At 33.4% G+C, this 16,568-nt stretch overlaps 1 protein-coding gene across 6 annotated transcripts in view; it reads left to right on the forward strand.

Annotated features, from left to right (window-relative positions):
• The window catches only part of MIPOL1 (mirror-image polydactyly 1), a 334,097-nt gene that overhangs the window by 52,718 nt on the left and 264,811 nt on the right, over nucleotides 1-16,568 (forward strand). For all 6 annotated transcript variants that reach the window (XM_070428268.1, XM_070428293.1, XM_070428294.1 and 3 more), the window contains exon 4: nucleotides 15,338-15,551. In XM_070428268.1, the coding sequence (XP_070284369.1) occupies nucleotides 15,338-15,551 (214 nt within the window). The remainder of the gene's footprint in view (nucleotides 1-15,337; nucleotides 15,552-16,568) is intronic.

The following is a 16,568-nucleotide window of genomic DNA, read 5'->3' on the forward strand; positions in this document are numbered from 1 at the left end:
ACAGAGCCTGAGGAAGCTTTAGACAAACACCTTTCAATGTTATGGTTTCTTAATATTATTTTCAGTTTTATTATTTTAGGAAATTATATTTAATGTTTATTTATGTACAGAGTAGTTTTTTTCACTTAGGTTTTATCTCAATTTAAATATGAATTGTTTTAAAACTACTTTCTATTAAGCTTAAAAAGTAAGCATGGTTCTAAATCATTATACTCATTTAAAATTTGAGATGAAAAACTACTTCTAGAACTGCTTATGTTAATTGAATCCTTGCATGTAGTTTATTGAAGGCTAGCAGATATTTTAAAAATCTTTTGCTGAATTTTGGTAAAAAGCAAATGTCCTTTTTATTTTTGAATTGAATTAGCTATTACCTTTTGTAGCCATGATTCTTATGGTTTTTCTACCAAACAAAATAAATAACTAGGACTAAAACCTCGCAAAAGATAACGTATAAGTGGTTTATTCGTTTCTGGTCAGAATACTATTTATTTTTGCTTGGCATTTGGAACCTGTGTGCCACCATCAATCTCTTTTATTATTGGCTCATTTATCTTTCTGTCTTTTCACAAAGTATATATTCTTTTTACCTTTTATCCATTTGTTGTTCTGTACTTGAATTATACCTAAAACTATTGCATGACTTGCAAGCATTTTATAAAAGTAGACATCTATAGAAAACCATCTAGGATGTGTCTTTGATCATGTAACTAAAATATGATTGTAGAACCTCATATCATTTAAATAAATCATTTTCTTTTAAAGAAGAGGGGAAAGAAATGGCAAGTTGCATAGAATGGGCTCCCATTTCTACCAACAAAGTTGTTGGTAGGAAAAAAAAATGATTTCCTAAGCATCGTGAAATTCAAGGTTTTGAAAATATCTGGATAATTAATCATTTTGTGTTAAATAATAGGACTTGAATTGTATTTAATAATTGGCTTTCTAGTAAGTAATGCTGTATTTTCATTAAATGAGTAATGTAATTTGCTTTTGTTTGTTTTAAAGTAGAAGGTAAATTACAATGGAGAACCAATGCATTTAATAATTTCACTAAAATGTTATAGAAGAAAGAACGCAGGTTTGGAGCTAGATAAACCTGTGTTTCAGTTTTGTTAATACTTCACTTCTTATGTTAGTTACCTGTACTTGGGTGCAGGTTTCATAATTATTTGAAGCCTGAGTTTTCTTTGGTATGGAAGAGGAGATAATTCCTTTAGGACAGTTTCTGAAAGTTAGGGATTGTGTATGAAAGTCCTACTACAATACCTGAAACAGGAAATGAGTTTATTTAATATGTATTTTATATACCAGAGTTATTCTTTTCAATAGTGTGGTGGTGATAATAGTTTTTACAGATGGAAAAAAAGATTGTTGACGTATTTTGCAGGGTCTAAATAAATGATGGTGGTGGTTGTCATTGTATGCCATTCAGTTGTGAAAGTAGGTATATAAAAAAATCTAAAAGTGTTAGGAAACATAAATAACAATTTGAAATTACTAGTTTTATAAGAAACTTCAAAAATGATGTTCATACCCTATTATTAGAAATTTGATTTTTTCAAAGTAGTATAGCTTATATTTAGTATATTTATATTTGATAAAATAGAATATGTCAATAATACTCATTTAGGGTAAACCTAATTTTGACTGTATTGAAATCTCAGTTGTGATAAAATCTTCAGTCTGTTGGCATGATACAGTGTGCCTTTTCCTTTTAGCAAGTATGAATTTAAGAACGCATTTTTTATTTTTCATATTGCATAGAGTGGTTAGAAAAGACATTTCTGAGGTCTGATTAAATTTATTATTCATCTCCATAGTACCTAACTTAATAGAATGCTGGTAGCTTCTTATACATGACCATCTAGAATTTTTGAGTGGTTTTAGCATTACTGGCAGCTGGCCAGCAAGGATTGATTTATTTCCAGAGGAAATGCCAAGGCAACTCTTAAAAAAATTATTGAGGATATACTATTTTATTTTAAAAATTATCATCTTTAAATAAGTTTGTTAAAGTAAGTGGGATTCTGGGTGTTTTTATTTATAAGCTTGATATGAACGATTCTGTTACTACTCTTGGCCTTGGTAGGAAAGGGGAATGAAAACAAAAAATTTTACATGGGCAACTTTGTTTTTTAAATGGTTATAAAGTTTGTTATGCACTGTATTTTGAAATTCATTTATTTCTGATACAAATAACTCACATTTGTTAATTTATGCCAAAATTATGCATTTTGGCAATTCTTTAAATAGGCTTTATTTGTAGACCAGTTTAAGGTTCACAGCAAAATTAAGCAAAAAGTACAGCGCTCCCATTATACACGGCACTCCCTAACCCTGCATACACACAACCTCCCCACTATCAGCGTCCCCCACTACAGCGGGACATTTGCTCCATTTGATGAATCTACCCATAAATTCTTAATAATGGAACAGTTTGTGAGATGACAGGAATCTTTGTCTTTTTACTCAATTTAGAGTGTTTTAAATTAGATTAGTCTGTACTCTTGGAATTCTTACTCTACCTTAGGTGCTTTATTTTATAAAAATAATAATCACTAAGGAGAATAAGCATGAAAATGGTAAATTTTTTTTTGAATAGGACCACTTCTCCCTCATTTTGATATATTTATATGATCTTCTCTTTGTACAACTTGTGACTATTTCTTTTATTTGAGAAATCCAATTCTACTTTTATTATACAAGCTCTTTCAAATTTATTTGTGGCCATGAAAATATGAATTTTTTTGAAATAGAAAAACTACTTGAATTTTTTAAAAGTTTATGCTTTGTTTTAGATTCTGATAAACATCTTTATTCATTTCTGGTTATGGCTCTTTCATGCCAGAGCACTTCCTGGAACACATATTTACAATACAAATCTTAATATATTTAATTTTTATTTTTCTAGAAGCTAAAATTTCAGTCTATCATATTTAAGACGATTGTCGTGCTCTCCATAGTGACTATATTTGTCACTTTTAGTATGATTAGTACAAAGTCCTGAGAGTACATTGGCATTTTGTTGATTTTACAGATCTGAATCAATGTACATTGGTGTATAAACCAAATTAATGCCATTTACACAGTTGTCCAGGTTGACTGGCTGTGGAGTAGGACTGATGTGACTACATTTACTGCATTTATTCACTACCTTTGGTTATAAATAATTTTGATAATTGAATAAAGTACTTTTGGGGAGTTACCAAATACGTGCGCGCGCACGCACGCATGCACAGGCACACGAGTCAAAACTTGCCATGTAGGACATTTAAAAATTCATTTTGGAGAAGTTTGAGAAGGAATTTTTCTTTGTTTTGGTTTTCATGCTTTTGTTTTTTTGGGGGGAATACGAAAAAGCAAAAAGAACAATTCAGACTACAAAATTTTGAAATTGGTTGCATAGATTATTTCATAGTCTAAATGAAATATTCGAATCTATAGCTTTTGGATAAAATTGATAATAAATTGATAATTTTTTGATAAATGGTAAAGCTGTGCTGACGATGTGTGGTAAAAAGTAATTATTTTACAAAATATTATTTTGACTTTCATTTTTATTTTTTAAGTGATTCTAGTCTTCACATATCAAAACTTGTTGGTACTTTAAATTCAGGATGCTAGTGGGTGAAAGGTTAAAAGTAATCAGTTCATATTGATAAATTTATACTTGTAGAGTTAGTGAATATGTTAGCTTTTGCAAATTTAATATTTTTTAAATTAAAAACTAAATTCACCTCCTTAATCATTTCACTGGCTATTCCTGAGATAATTTGGTATATTCTAAAGCATAATAATATTTATTGATTTTGAGCATTTTTAATATAGAAATATAATAAAAGTTAAGAACAAGATATCCTTATTTTCTTCTTCAATTAATGTCTTTTTTTTTCTACTTTCCCCCCAGTGTTTAAGAATTTCAGACTAATATTGACTTCTAACAAATTGGGATAGGTAGGGTTTATTCAGCATTAGTTTGCTTGAACCAACACATGTTTTGGAGGAAATATGATAGGAAATAGAACAAATACATAGTCCTTAAGGATTTAGGCTCTTGTATAAATTCTAACATTTGAGTATGGAGTATATAGAGTATTCTCTATCCTTTCCCCATATTAATGTAAAGAATTTGCAGTTTAAATAGATTTATATTTTAAGTAGATTAGATGGTTTTTTAATCTTTATAAAAAAAAACATGTTGAAAAATTTGGAATCACTGAAACCTTTTACTTAATTGCTTGGAAGAATTTAAAGTTAAAAAAATAATGATTTTAATTCAAGAGATATGATTGTTTCCTTTCAGAAACATTCATTGCCTATATTTTATAATCAACCAGTATAGAGTTTAAGGCCGGAACAGGCTGTATTAGTCCAGGTAAGAAGAGTGAAGACAAAACAAAAATTTCCATTAAAAAGCCGTGCTTGGTCTCCTGAGGACTTAGTAGAGACCAGCATCAGAGACTTCCTCTGCATTTTTAATAGGTCATTTGCTCTCTAAGATGTTCTATATTGCCCCTTTATTACCTTTTTCTTTTTTAAAAGTCTCTGCCCCTCTGTGAGGTCATTTGAAATAAACACATTATTTAAAAAAATCAAATTTATCTCAGGCCTTTTTTTTTTTTTGTCTCAAGTATTTAATGCTTTTTTTCTTTTAAAAAAAGTGAAACTCTAAGAAGGAGGTGATGATGCTATATCCTGTAACTGACTAATATGACACTAGTATAGTAGGCACAGTTGATTAATGAAATGGGAGCCTATACCTTTTATGCTTCTGTTTTGTTTTGTGTGTTTTTTCCTGGAGAAACAAATGGTAAATTTGAATAAAACGTATATCATTTGCATAGAAAGTTATGTAATGATGCCATATAGAGTATAATGATTTCCTAAAATCTTGTATTTAAAGTAACTGAATTACAATGAGAGATAAACAGAATATTTACCCATCCCTTATGAGCTGCTGCTGATATGTAAATTTATTCTTCTACTTTGCACAAATATACTTTTGAGCTACTGCTTAAACACTTTGATGTCCTTAGTCAAACAGTTTTAATGATGCCTCCAATATTGTGAAAGTGTGACATTTGATGAATGTCTCATATAGTTTTGATATCTGGGCACATGTCAACAAAAAAAATGAACATTGGTTTGTCATGCAACACCTAGATAATTTATAATTTTACTGTTTATATCCATCTTGACATTTTTTATCTGCCAAAGGCAGGTTTCATTTGGAATCTTAATCTGAGATTTATTTGGTGGATCTGGAAATCATAGCTAGGGTTCCCACAGGAAATGGTCCATCTACCAACAGATTAAATGGCAGTCCTGCAGTTGTTAGGGGAGCTCTGCATTTAACACACATGCATACTCATTCAGACTGCACTGTGGAGAAAAATTAAAGTAGTAACCCAGGTTTAGGAACAATGTAGCTAAAAAGTCCCATATTTGCTGAATGACAAAGGGTTATATAGCAGCATTTCATTTTATTATTCGTGCTTGAATTTCTTGTTTGCTCTGTTGAGTCTGCTGACGAATACTAATAAATGCCTGCAACAATCCAGACGAGAGATGCCTGGCAACAAAGCTATGCGGTGGACCTCCCTGATCTTCTCCAGTTCACAACCTGACCTTTTGAAAAATTGGCTGGGCTAAGCTGCAGAATTTGGGTGTAATGGTTATTGTTAACTCCAGCTTTAGGATTTATTAATTTGTGTGATCAAGACTTACCTATACTTCAAAGTTTCAAAAGACCAAACACAATCATCCAGCCATTAGAACTAACATTGTGTTTCAGTGCTTTCCACTTAGTATCTGACTGGTGATTCTTCTATTTTGTTTTCCAAACCTAAAAATACTCTTAAGTAAAATGAAAGGCACATATAAAGAAAACCTTTTTTTTTTCTCTTTATACTTGTTATTGAAAAGTTGCCTTCTATAAACGATCTAAGAAATTGTTGAATATATGGACAATCTGTATGTATTCACACTTAAACAAAATATATATAATTATGAAACCTATTTTACTTGAAGTTGTAGAAATTTAAGATTTACCTAGTTCATTTACATTTTAATTGCTTTATACAAATTATTATTATAATAAGAAAAATTGAGCAAGGTTAGGAATATACAGTGAGTAGCCAAATGGTTCATATCACTGGAGGACAAAAAGAATAAAGATAGGATAGTTTTCATAATCATTTCAGACTAAATGATATTTATAATGGTTTAAATAGGGTAATAAAAGTTTTACAAAGCTTTATTTTATGTAATATGTTCATAAGCTAATGATGTAGCCTAAGCTTTAGATTATACTATTATACTCTGTTCATGGCCTTCTATAAGAAACAATGTTAAAATTTAAAAGCTGAAACCTTATGATAAAACTTAGTTGTTACACAGAATTCTTACCCTTTCACCCTGTAGAATGAATATTGATGTATTCATGACTATTTGAGACTTATTGAAACAAACAAGAACTTTAAAAAATTTGGTGCAGTTTCACCATTTTAAATAGCTTTCGTATAATAAAATAAGTAACAAAATTTCATTAATTTCCATGACTAAGCAGCGGAGAAGTTGTAACATGATATACAAAGTCATTGAATTGTCATAAAGATGAAATAACTCATCACCACTTCATTTTGACATGTTTATCTAGATATACAACTATGTATAGGAATGTAAAGGATGTAGTTTATTTTGAATGTCTAAACCTTATATCCACGTGGTTAAATTATGTCATATTGACAGATTTTATGATTTTCCAGCTTTATAAACCTTTATAAAATCTTCAGTATCTTACAGCTACATCCAGCCTCTTCAACATGTTTTTTACTTCCTCCTCTCTCTCTTTATACACACACACACACACACACACACACACACACACACAAACACACACACACCACACCCCTTATTAGAACTACGTAAGACTCTGTATTTCTGCTCTCCAACATGGTAGCCAATGGCTACATGTAGCTTTCAGTACTTGAAATGTGGGCAGTGAGTATGCAGACTTACAATGAAAGTTATAGTTCTTTTTCTTCTTCTTCTTCTTATGGCTGGTCAAGCCAAAAACAAAACAAAACATACTAAAAAAACCCACAAAAAAACCCTGAGAGAATATACAGAATATGCAGTATCTAAGTAGCAAGTTTGCATTTTTTAAGCCAAGGATCCAAAAGTTACCAAATTTCCTGTGACTCTCAAATTTGAATCTGTGAGTGATAATCACTTGTGATCTACTAACTACAATTGTTATTATTTCTAATATAAGGTGCCAATGTAGTGAGTGCTCAAATTATGTTACAGAACATGCCATTTGCATTTCCTATTTTCTGCAATGGATTGAATTTACAGAATTATACTATTAATTTTATTTGTATGGGATTGAATTTTCTTTCAGGATCTTTTGTCAAGATTTCTAAAATTTGAAGTTCTATTATTTCTGTAATTTGTTTTATAATCTGATACAAACTTTATTAAACCATTAGTTATTAATTACAAGTTTACCACATTAAGTATTTCTGTCATGTTTCTCTCATTGAATAAGTTAGCATTTTATTTTCCAGATCCATGTCCTCTTATTTTTTAATAAGAATTTTTCTTATATGTTACTTATTTTTATTATATTTTAATAAGTAAATATTTTGCTTTGAGCAAAACAGATTTTCACAGATAATAGTAGCTAATATTTATTGAGTATGAATTCTGTGCTGACACTTTTTTAAGAGATTAAATAATTTAATTCTCATAACCTTTTGAAGTGGTTGCTATTATTATGATCCTTTTTTTGATAGAGAAGTTGGTGAGAGGTTAAGTAATTTGCTAAAAGTTCTGCAGCTGTGTGGTAGAGCCAGCATTAAGACGCGGAAGCCCATCTTAAGAGCCCATGCACTGATTCCGCTTGGCAGATCCAAATATACCAGGGTGCTAGCTGTTAAGTCTGAACTTTTCTCTTGTACACACTTCTACTCCTGTGACACGGCAGAAGTTTCTGAAGTCTTTTTCTTTTATGTTTAGGGGGGAAACCATAAATGCAAATATGTGAAAAAACCTCCCACCCCCAAAAAGGAAACATAGTCAGAACTAATTGAGTAGAGGAAATAAGCAGTATCTGTATACACATAAAACTCTAGGAATTGGTAGAAGTTATTTGGAGCCACTAACTGATACTGTTGTTCTGATTTTGTTGAAACTAATACTCATTCTGAAAAATCTTTAACCATTGAGAAAAAGATAACATCTTTTGTTTAAAATGTGTGGTTACTGTAGTAATCCTATTACCACATCAAATTTATAACTACTTAATAGTAAAAAATATTTTATATCATTTTGATCTTACATAATGTGGTGATAGACAATATATAAAAGAAACAATAAACATGAGGTTTTTATTCTTTTAATACTTATGAAATTAGATGCTACAGTATAAGTAATTTTAACCTTTCAGAGATTAAAAAAAAAAGAGTTAAGGAAGTGGTGACCAGTTGTGTTAGCAAGTGTCAGAAAGCAAATTGACAAATTGCATGTGTTATAGTTCATTTTAGACAGAAATTTCCCTGATAGCACCAACATCTGAAGGAGCAGGATATCTATGTATTTGAATGTACTTGCCCATTGTACTTCTCTTCCCCTTTCTTTTTTTGCCAGTGAGTTCTCAGGTAGCTGCGATGTTTCTGTGCTGAGAAACCCCAGTAGATCCCTAGAGACTATTCTAACTCAACCACTCTGAAGAAACAGCTCAGTAAACAGCATTGACCCCCCAGGGGACCACCAAATCCATTTACACAGATACCCGTTGTCACAAACTATTTACAAAGCCAGACAGAACAGAATTTCCCAGCCTCTAAGAATCCCTATTTGATTCTAGCTACCTCCTCACTTCTGTATAGTAGTTGTGAAATAAGTTACTTTTGGCCATGAGTCATGATTTCTTGTGTAGCATCAATTCAACTGAGTATATTAAACATTGACTAATGTATAATTGTCTGGAGAATTGAACTCAAAGGAGGTTCTAAAGATTTCGTTCCTAAAATAGGAAATAGTATAATGCTGTTAATTTTCTGGACTAAGGAATTGAGAATTTAATAACAAGGTTACCATTGAGACAGTTGGTAATACTAGTACCTCTACAAGTAAAGAGAGGATTTGTTAGATCATGAAAATGATCCATTGGAAACAGCATGAAAGTCACTAAAGAGATACAGGGTTTTTAAAGCAGCCCATCTAGGCACATGTATTAAGTATTAAGATTCCAAAAAATATCTTCACTAAATCCGCCCATTTTGACCAAGTGGATAAATTATCTCTAGAAAGAGCTATAGGTGCCATGTGAGGAATATCTAGTAGTAGTCTTCCATAACATCATTTTCAAATGGTCACAGGATAAGTTTATATGGCAGTGGCAGCATTAGATAGTAATAGCAAAAATTGGGGACTGTATTTGAAGTAATCAAATTCTTATATCCAAGTAATACAGTGTGCCCATAGAAGAGCAAATGAATAAAGGGACTGATCATCGTCATGGAAAAATTTCCTGTTGTTTAACCCTGAGGAAAGAAAGATCTCAGAGGCTTATGAATTATGAAGAAGAGATTGATAATTTATTCTCTAAGTCCATTTGGAGAAATAAATTTGAAGAGTAATAGTCTTAATGGTGAAATAATTAACAATGACATTGATTAAACAGTGAAGCAAATTACTAAAGGAGGTTATAGAGTTTCCATTTTAAAATGTGCGGGAGAGAAGAATCAATAGTCTTAGCTTTAAGCTTTCGTCTGCCTGCATATGAGAGTTTTAATCAAAAGTGAAAATATTCATTTAAACATTTATCTAATTGACTGGTTTGTAAAACCAAGCCATAACTTCACTTTTTGTTGTATTTTATTGATTTACTAGAGGCCTGTTGCATGAGAAGATTCGTGCAATAGGCCTTCCCTTCCCCTGGCTGCCGGCACCGGTTTTCCTCCGGCACCCGGGACCCCGGCCTTCGCTCCGGCCAGAGCCGCCTTCAGTCTTCGCTCCGCTGCTTTGTGCCTATGTATGCAAATTAACCGCCATCTTTGTTGGCAGTTAATTTGCATATCTCACTGATTAGCCAATGGGAGGCATAGCGAAGGTACGGTCAATTACCATGTTTGTCTATTATTAGATAGGATATTTCCATATGTAATGCTTTTTCAGGTGATAGGCGATACCAACAGCTCAACTAAAACTTCTTAAAAATATATTTTTATTAATTTCAGATGGAAGGGAGAGGGAAAGAGAGATAGAAACATCAATGATGAGAGAGGATCATGATCAGCTGCCTCCTGCACGCCCCACACTGGGGATGGAGCCTGCAACCCGGACATGTGTCCTGACTGGGAATTGAACGCTTACCACCTGGTTCATAGCTCAGCACTCAACCACTGAGCCATGCCTGCTGGGCTCAACTAAAACTTCAATAGCTTCATCCCATTATCACTTCATAAAGACCTTTATCCTGGGTTGGAGAGTTCAGGAAAAAATAATTGAAGACTGAATTAGAGTCTCTATGCTATTTTTTTCTCTTGGTTGGAGAAGGTACTAACTCAGAAATTGAATTTCAGTTGGGCTTGGAGTAAGGCGATGAAAATTTGGCAACATGCAACAGGATAGTGTCTTAAAATCTGATTTGAGCCCTAAACTGGTTTGGCTCAGTGGATAGAGCAGGGGTCCTCCAACTACGGCCCGCGGGCCACATGCAAATACAAATATTGTATTTGTTCCCGTTTTGTTTTTTTACTTCAAAATAAGATATGTGCAGTGTGCATAGGAATTTGTTCATAGTTTTTTTTTTAAACTATAGTCTGGCCCTCCAACAGTCTGAGGGACAGTGAACTGGCCCCCTGTTTAAAAAATTTGAGGACCCCTGGGATAGAGCATCGGTCTGCAGACTGAAAGGTCCCAGGTTCGATTCCGGTTAAGGCAGCGGTTCTCAACATGTGGGTCGCAACCCCTTTGGGGGTCGAACGACCCTTTCACAGGGGTCGCCTAAGACCATCAGAAAACACATATATAATTACATATTGTTTTGTGATTAATCACTATGCTTTAATTATGTTCAATTTGTAACAATGAAATTGGAGGTCACCACAACATGAGGAACTGTATTAAAGGGTCGCGGCATTAGGAAGGTTGAGAACCACTGGGTTAAGGGCATGTACCTTAGTTGCGGGCACATCCCCAGTAAGGGCTGTAGAGGAGGCAGCTGATCGATGTGTCTCTCTCATCGATGTTTCTAAATCTCTACACGTCTCCCTTCCTCTCTGTAAAAAATCAATAAAATATATTATTAAAAAAAAATCTGACTTGAAAAGTCAAAGTGCAACTTACTCTCAAATGTTTCAGAAAAATTATATATGTGTAGGTAGGCAGATAGATACAGAGAACGGATAATAAAACAAGTATAGGAAAATGTTAACATTTGGGGAATATGGATGAAGTGTATATAGAAATTCTTTCTACTGTTTTTGCAACTTTTTATAAGGCTGAAATTATTTCAAAAGGAAAAAGGAAATGACTGTTATCCACAATCATTTCTTGTTACCTTTCTCATGTCTGTCCTAGTGTGTTGACGCAGTCCCTGAAGTATTTTGCATTTGACTCTGATTTCTCTTCTCAGTTTCTTGCCATTTTCCTGGATGACTTTAGTGTGTTCGGAGTTAAGCGTTTTATTACCCTGAGTCCTTGATTTCCTCCTCTCCAGGTACCTTCACTGTCAGTCTATTTCATCAGCCCATTCCCAGTTAAGTCACATCTTGGACTTTGTTTTTACATGTTGCTCATTTTAGAAATTTTCACTTTCTGGCGACACCATCTTGTCATGTCCATGTAAGAAATGACTGTGCTTTTCCTAAAGTTATTCCTTTTGTTCTGGGCCTCTTCTTCCTGTTCTCTTCTTATTCTTATAGTCTGTTACTTTTTCTTTATTTCTCCAAGCTCCAATCCTTTGGCAGTTCATTAGTTTGCATATTCCTACTTGTTTTTTGTTGGTGTTTTTTTTTTTTTTTTTTTTTTTGGTAACAAATGCCTTTGTGGAGTTTTCCCAGAGTTTACAGTTGAGCATCGGTATATTTAGCCATTGTATTTGGTCTCTAAATCCCTAGCGGAATCCTTCCTTATCACATTATATTCAAATTATTAGATCAGTTTGCTTTCTTCAATGTATTATAGAGTCCTTGATGGGAGAGGGGTGTGTGTGTATGTGTGTCTGTTTCTTACCTGTGTTTTTTTAAAATATATTTTTATTGATTTCAGAGAGGAAGGGAGAGGAAGAGAGAGATAGAAAATCAATGAAGAGAGGGAATCATTGATTGGCTGCTTCCTGCATGTTGGACCAAGCCTGCAACCCAGGCATGTGCCCTTAACCAGAATCAAACCTGGAACTCTTCGGTCCGCAAGCTGATACTCTATCCACTGAGCCAAATCGGCTAGGGCTTTTTTGTTTTTGTTTTTCTAGTACTTATCACAGGACATATCACACTATAGGTTTTCCATGAATTATTAAATTAATAAATTAATTAGAGAAGTCAAACTTTCTATACAAATGATTGAATTCTGATATAGAATAATGCAATATGTCAGAGTAAGAAAGCATCGAGAGCATTCAAAAAATTTAAGCAATATTTGCTAAAATAGTAAAAAGAAAAAAAAAGAATAAAAGGCAGACAGAAAGGGAAATTTTATAAATCAGCCTTGTTTTCTCTAAAGTAAAATCAAAGTCTCCATAGAAGAGTATGGATAGTCTGATTTGCAGAGCAGGCTCCAAATGTCTGATGAACAGTTATAGTTAGGAATCTAAAATGCTGAGCGAGAGTAGAAACATCCAGAATTAATCAGAGCCAAATCACAGTACAGGGTTCTTAAAAAATATTAAACACTTAGAATTGAAATCCGGAAGTGGGTTAGGACTTGTTGAGTTCATTTTAATAATAGTAAAAAGGGTTCTAATTACTCTTATGCAGGAGGGACCAGCAAGGAGTCCTCTTATTGGGAAGCTCCCACCTCTCCTCTGAATTTGGAGGTGATAGCGGTCACAGGTAAAGGCAGTGAGTTACCAAGAAATCAACAAATCACAAATCTGACATTAGATAAGCTGAAGTAAAGTTATAATTGTAGTAAGCAAATAGCAAGTATAGATATCAGGAATGGGGTAAACTAAACAGTAGAAGGTTAGGAATAAAAAACTGAAAGGAGAAAGATGCTAAACTAGACACAAAAATACAGAGGCAAAAATATGGGACAATTGGTAGATAATCCAAAGTTTGGTATAAAAAACAGGTCAGAGAGTTAAGATTTAGGATTCTGAAGCAGTTGGTATGGTGTTGGCATAAGCAACTGGGGGCGATTTATAGCTGGCGCATCCTTTTACTTTTTGATGAATCTTTGTACCTCATACACTGGAGCATAGTATAAGCCCTAATAGTTATTTTTTGATGTGTCCCTGGGGACACTTTTTGTTATTTGATATTGCTTTCACTATCTACTTGTAATTTTCTTTCATTTGAATTACTTACAAGTTCTCTGTGAGTGATGAAAAGCATGGTTTGTTAATGATATAGTGGTATTCCTGAGAGCCCATTTATAAAATTCTCATTCAGATTTTGGGGGTTACATGTGACCAATACCAGGCTTCTCTAGAAAAACAGCATGATGAACATCTAAGCCAACCAAGTATGCATTTTGAAATGTCAAGAAGCAACAAATTATCTCCCAAAACCTACAATTGTTATATTTTAAACCATAATAGATTATAATGTTGAAATTCTATAGATACCTTACAGTAGGTAATTATGATAGCATATTTTCCCAATTCATTCCCTCAAATAAAGTGAAGTCAAGAGTAATTTACTACAGTGGTTTCTAATCTAGCTTCAGCCACCAGTAAGACAATGTCCACGCTGTGGAGTTTCTAAGTGGCTCTAATTTCAGCACATATACAAGCAAAAAATTTCCTCTTAAAGAAAGAATACTTTGTGAGAAGTACCTTATCTATAAATGCCCCATTTTGCTTTTATTTTAAAAGTACTCTCTCTGCCTCAAAAGAATTTTAAATTTGGCTGGTTGCAGATGGCATCACCAAGAAGCAGATGATACTTACCTGCTTTTTACAGTTTTGCTTTTTAATATTTTTTTGGTGGATATAATAAAGTTCTACTTACAATCAGTGCTTGTGCCTATTAATCTAATTTACTGGTGAAAGAGTTTGTTTTGTGCACTTGTGTTTATGTCATTTTCTTCCCCCAAAATAATACATTTCTTTTGAAATAGCTATCATTTACTAGTTACAGCTTAAAATAATTTTTATGAGATAGCAAGGCCTTATGAAACAGATCCCCTGATGTATAGCACATATCTGATAAAATGGGAGTTAAAATAATTCTAATATTCATTTTATAATATTATGATGATGGTTACAAAAATAATAGCTAACACTTACAGATGTGCCAGATACTAGGCCAAGTTTTTTGCACGTATTCACTTGGTTAATCCTCACAACAACTGAGGTAACTTATCACGTTCCCATTTTAAAAACAAGACTTTGCCGAAACCGGCTTGGCTCAGTGGATAGAGCGTCGGCCTGCGGACTGAAGGGTCCCGGGTTCGATTCCGGTCAAGGGCATGTACCTGGGTTGCGGGCACATCCCCAGTGGGAGATGTGCAGGAGGCATCTGGTCGATGTTTCTCTCTCATCGATGTTTCTAACTCTCTATCTCTCTCCCTTCCTCTCTGTTAAAAAAATCAATAAAATATATTTAAAAAAAAACAAAAAACAAGACTGAGGTGTGGGTGTGTTTTCTTGCCCGAAATTATGTACTTGGCAAAGCTGGAATTCTGATCCAGACAGTCTGATATTAAGAGTTCCATGCACAATAACAGTTCACTATAATCACTAACTTATTGCAACCTAGTTTTCAAAGTTTAGGAAGAAAAAGTAATCTGAAAATAATTCCTCTAAATCAATGATTTTCAAGTTTGATTGCATGCTGGAGTCATCCGATCACTCCCAGATATTTTTATTTCATTAATATAAGATGGGTCTGGGCTATTGGATTTCTAGAAACACCTCAGGTTATTCCAACCCGAATCCAATGTTTAAACCACTGTCCTAAATGCTCTCTCACTGTGGGAATGGAAATATTCATGGCAGAATCACGCTGTTCATGCTTATGTGATCACAATAGGAGTCAGACTAATAAGTACATGTTTAAAGCTCTGAGAGCATTTATTTCCACAAAAATATTCATTTGAATGATTTAATATGTAGCTATGGTGTTTCTTACATTATGTGTGTTTTTATTTTAAACAGCCCAAAGTTTTATTGAACATGAGACTACAGGAAGAAATAAAAACACACGGCCAGACAAACAGCTGACTGAGAATTCTAAGGGAAGCAAGCATCAGAAATGCAATGAATTAGTTAATGAAGCCATATGTGAGGACACACAACTGCCAGAGCAGAAGTCAAGGAATTTTCCTCATCCAGGTGGTGAGGCATCTCACTGCACTTCTGAAAAATCCAAGTGAGTGCCAGCAGCCTTAGATCCAGAGTGTAAGAATTGCAAGAACTCTTTTTGTCTTCCTCCCTCACTTCATTCTTCCTTCCTTCTTTATGGTGTGAACTAAGTTTGATATATCATTAGCATATTAAAATTTGGGGAATCTACCAGAGTTTTCTACTGTTTTCCATTACATCAATATGATGTATCTAGATCAGCGATTTTCAACCTTTTTCTTCTCATGGCATACACAAACGAATTACTGAAATTCTGTGACTCACACACAAAAAAAATGTATTCTTGCCAGCATGACAAAAAAGGTATAATTGTGATTCATTCATATTGGACAACTATTGTTGTATTGGTTGTCATTTTTTTTTAAATTTGACATATTTTAAAAATTCTTGTGGTACACCGATTGAAAATCGCTGGTCTAGATTGCCAAGTAAAAAAGCACAAGATGAGTTTGAATAAAAGGCCATGCATGAGGTCTTATTCTTTTTAGCTAAATATTATTTTCTGTGATCTTTTATTATGGGTCTGGAAATAACTGGTGAGTTGTTATTAATGGTATTTTTTTAATCAGAGCCCAAACCTTGTAGCTTCAGAACAAAATAAGCCCAGAGATATGGTTTTGGTTAGCATTATTTTTTATTTAAATGAATTGTAATGCTTTTAGAAAGGCCTTGTATACTTTCATTTATCTTTATTATTTTATAGTCTGCAGCTTTTACTTATTTACCTTCCCTATCTATCCCATGAAGGGATTTGAATTTGTGACATCTGTCACTTCTATCTATGGGATTAAGGTACTTTCATAATTAGTCATGTATTATGAAAATACTACTATATTAGAAAATCTCAATGATTGATGTAATTATATTTTCAGTTCAGACAAAATTTTATTTTATAGGATATCTATAATAATAAAAGCGTAATGTGCTAATTAGACTGGATAGCGGAATGACCTTCTGGATGTCCTTCCAGATGACCTTCTGGATGAAGCTGGGGCTTCGAGGGCTGAGGCAAGCTGCCACGGCT

The sequence above is a fragment of the Myotis yumanensis genome, unplaced genomic scaffold, assembly GCF_028538775.1.
Source record: "Myotis yumanensis isolate MYYU_CA2020_CCGP unplaced genomic scaffold, mMyoYum1.0.hap1 SCAF_1, whole genome shotgun sequence".
NCBI classification, from domain to species: Eukaryota; Metazoa; Chordata; class Mammalia; order Chiroptera; family Vespertilionidae; genus Myotis; species Myotis yumanensis.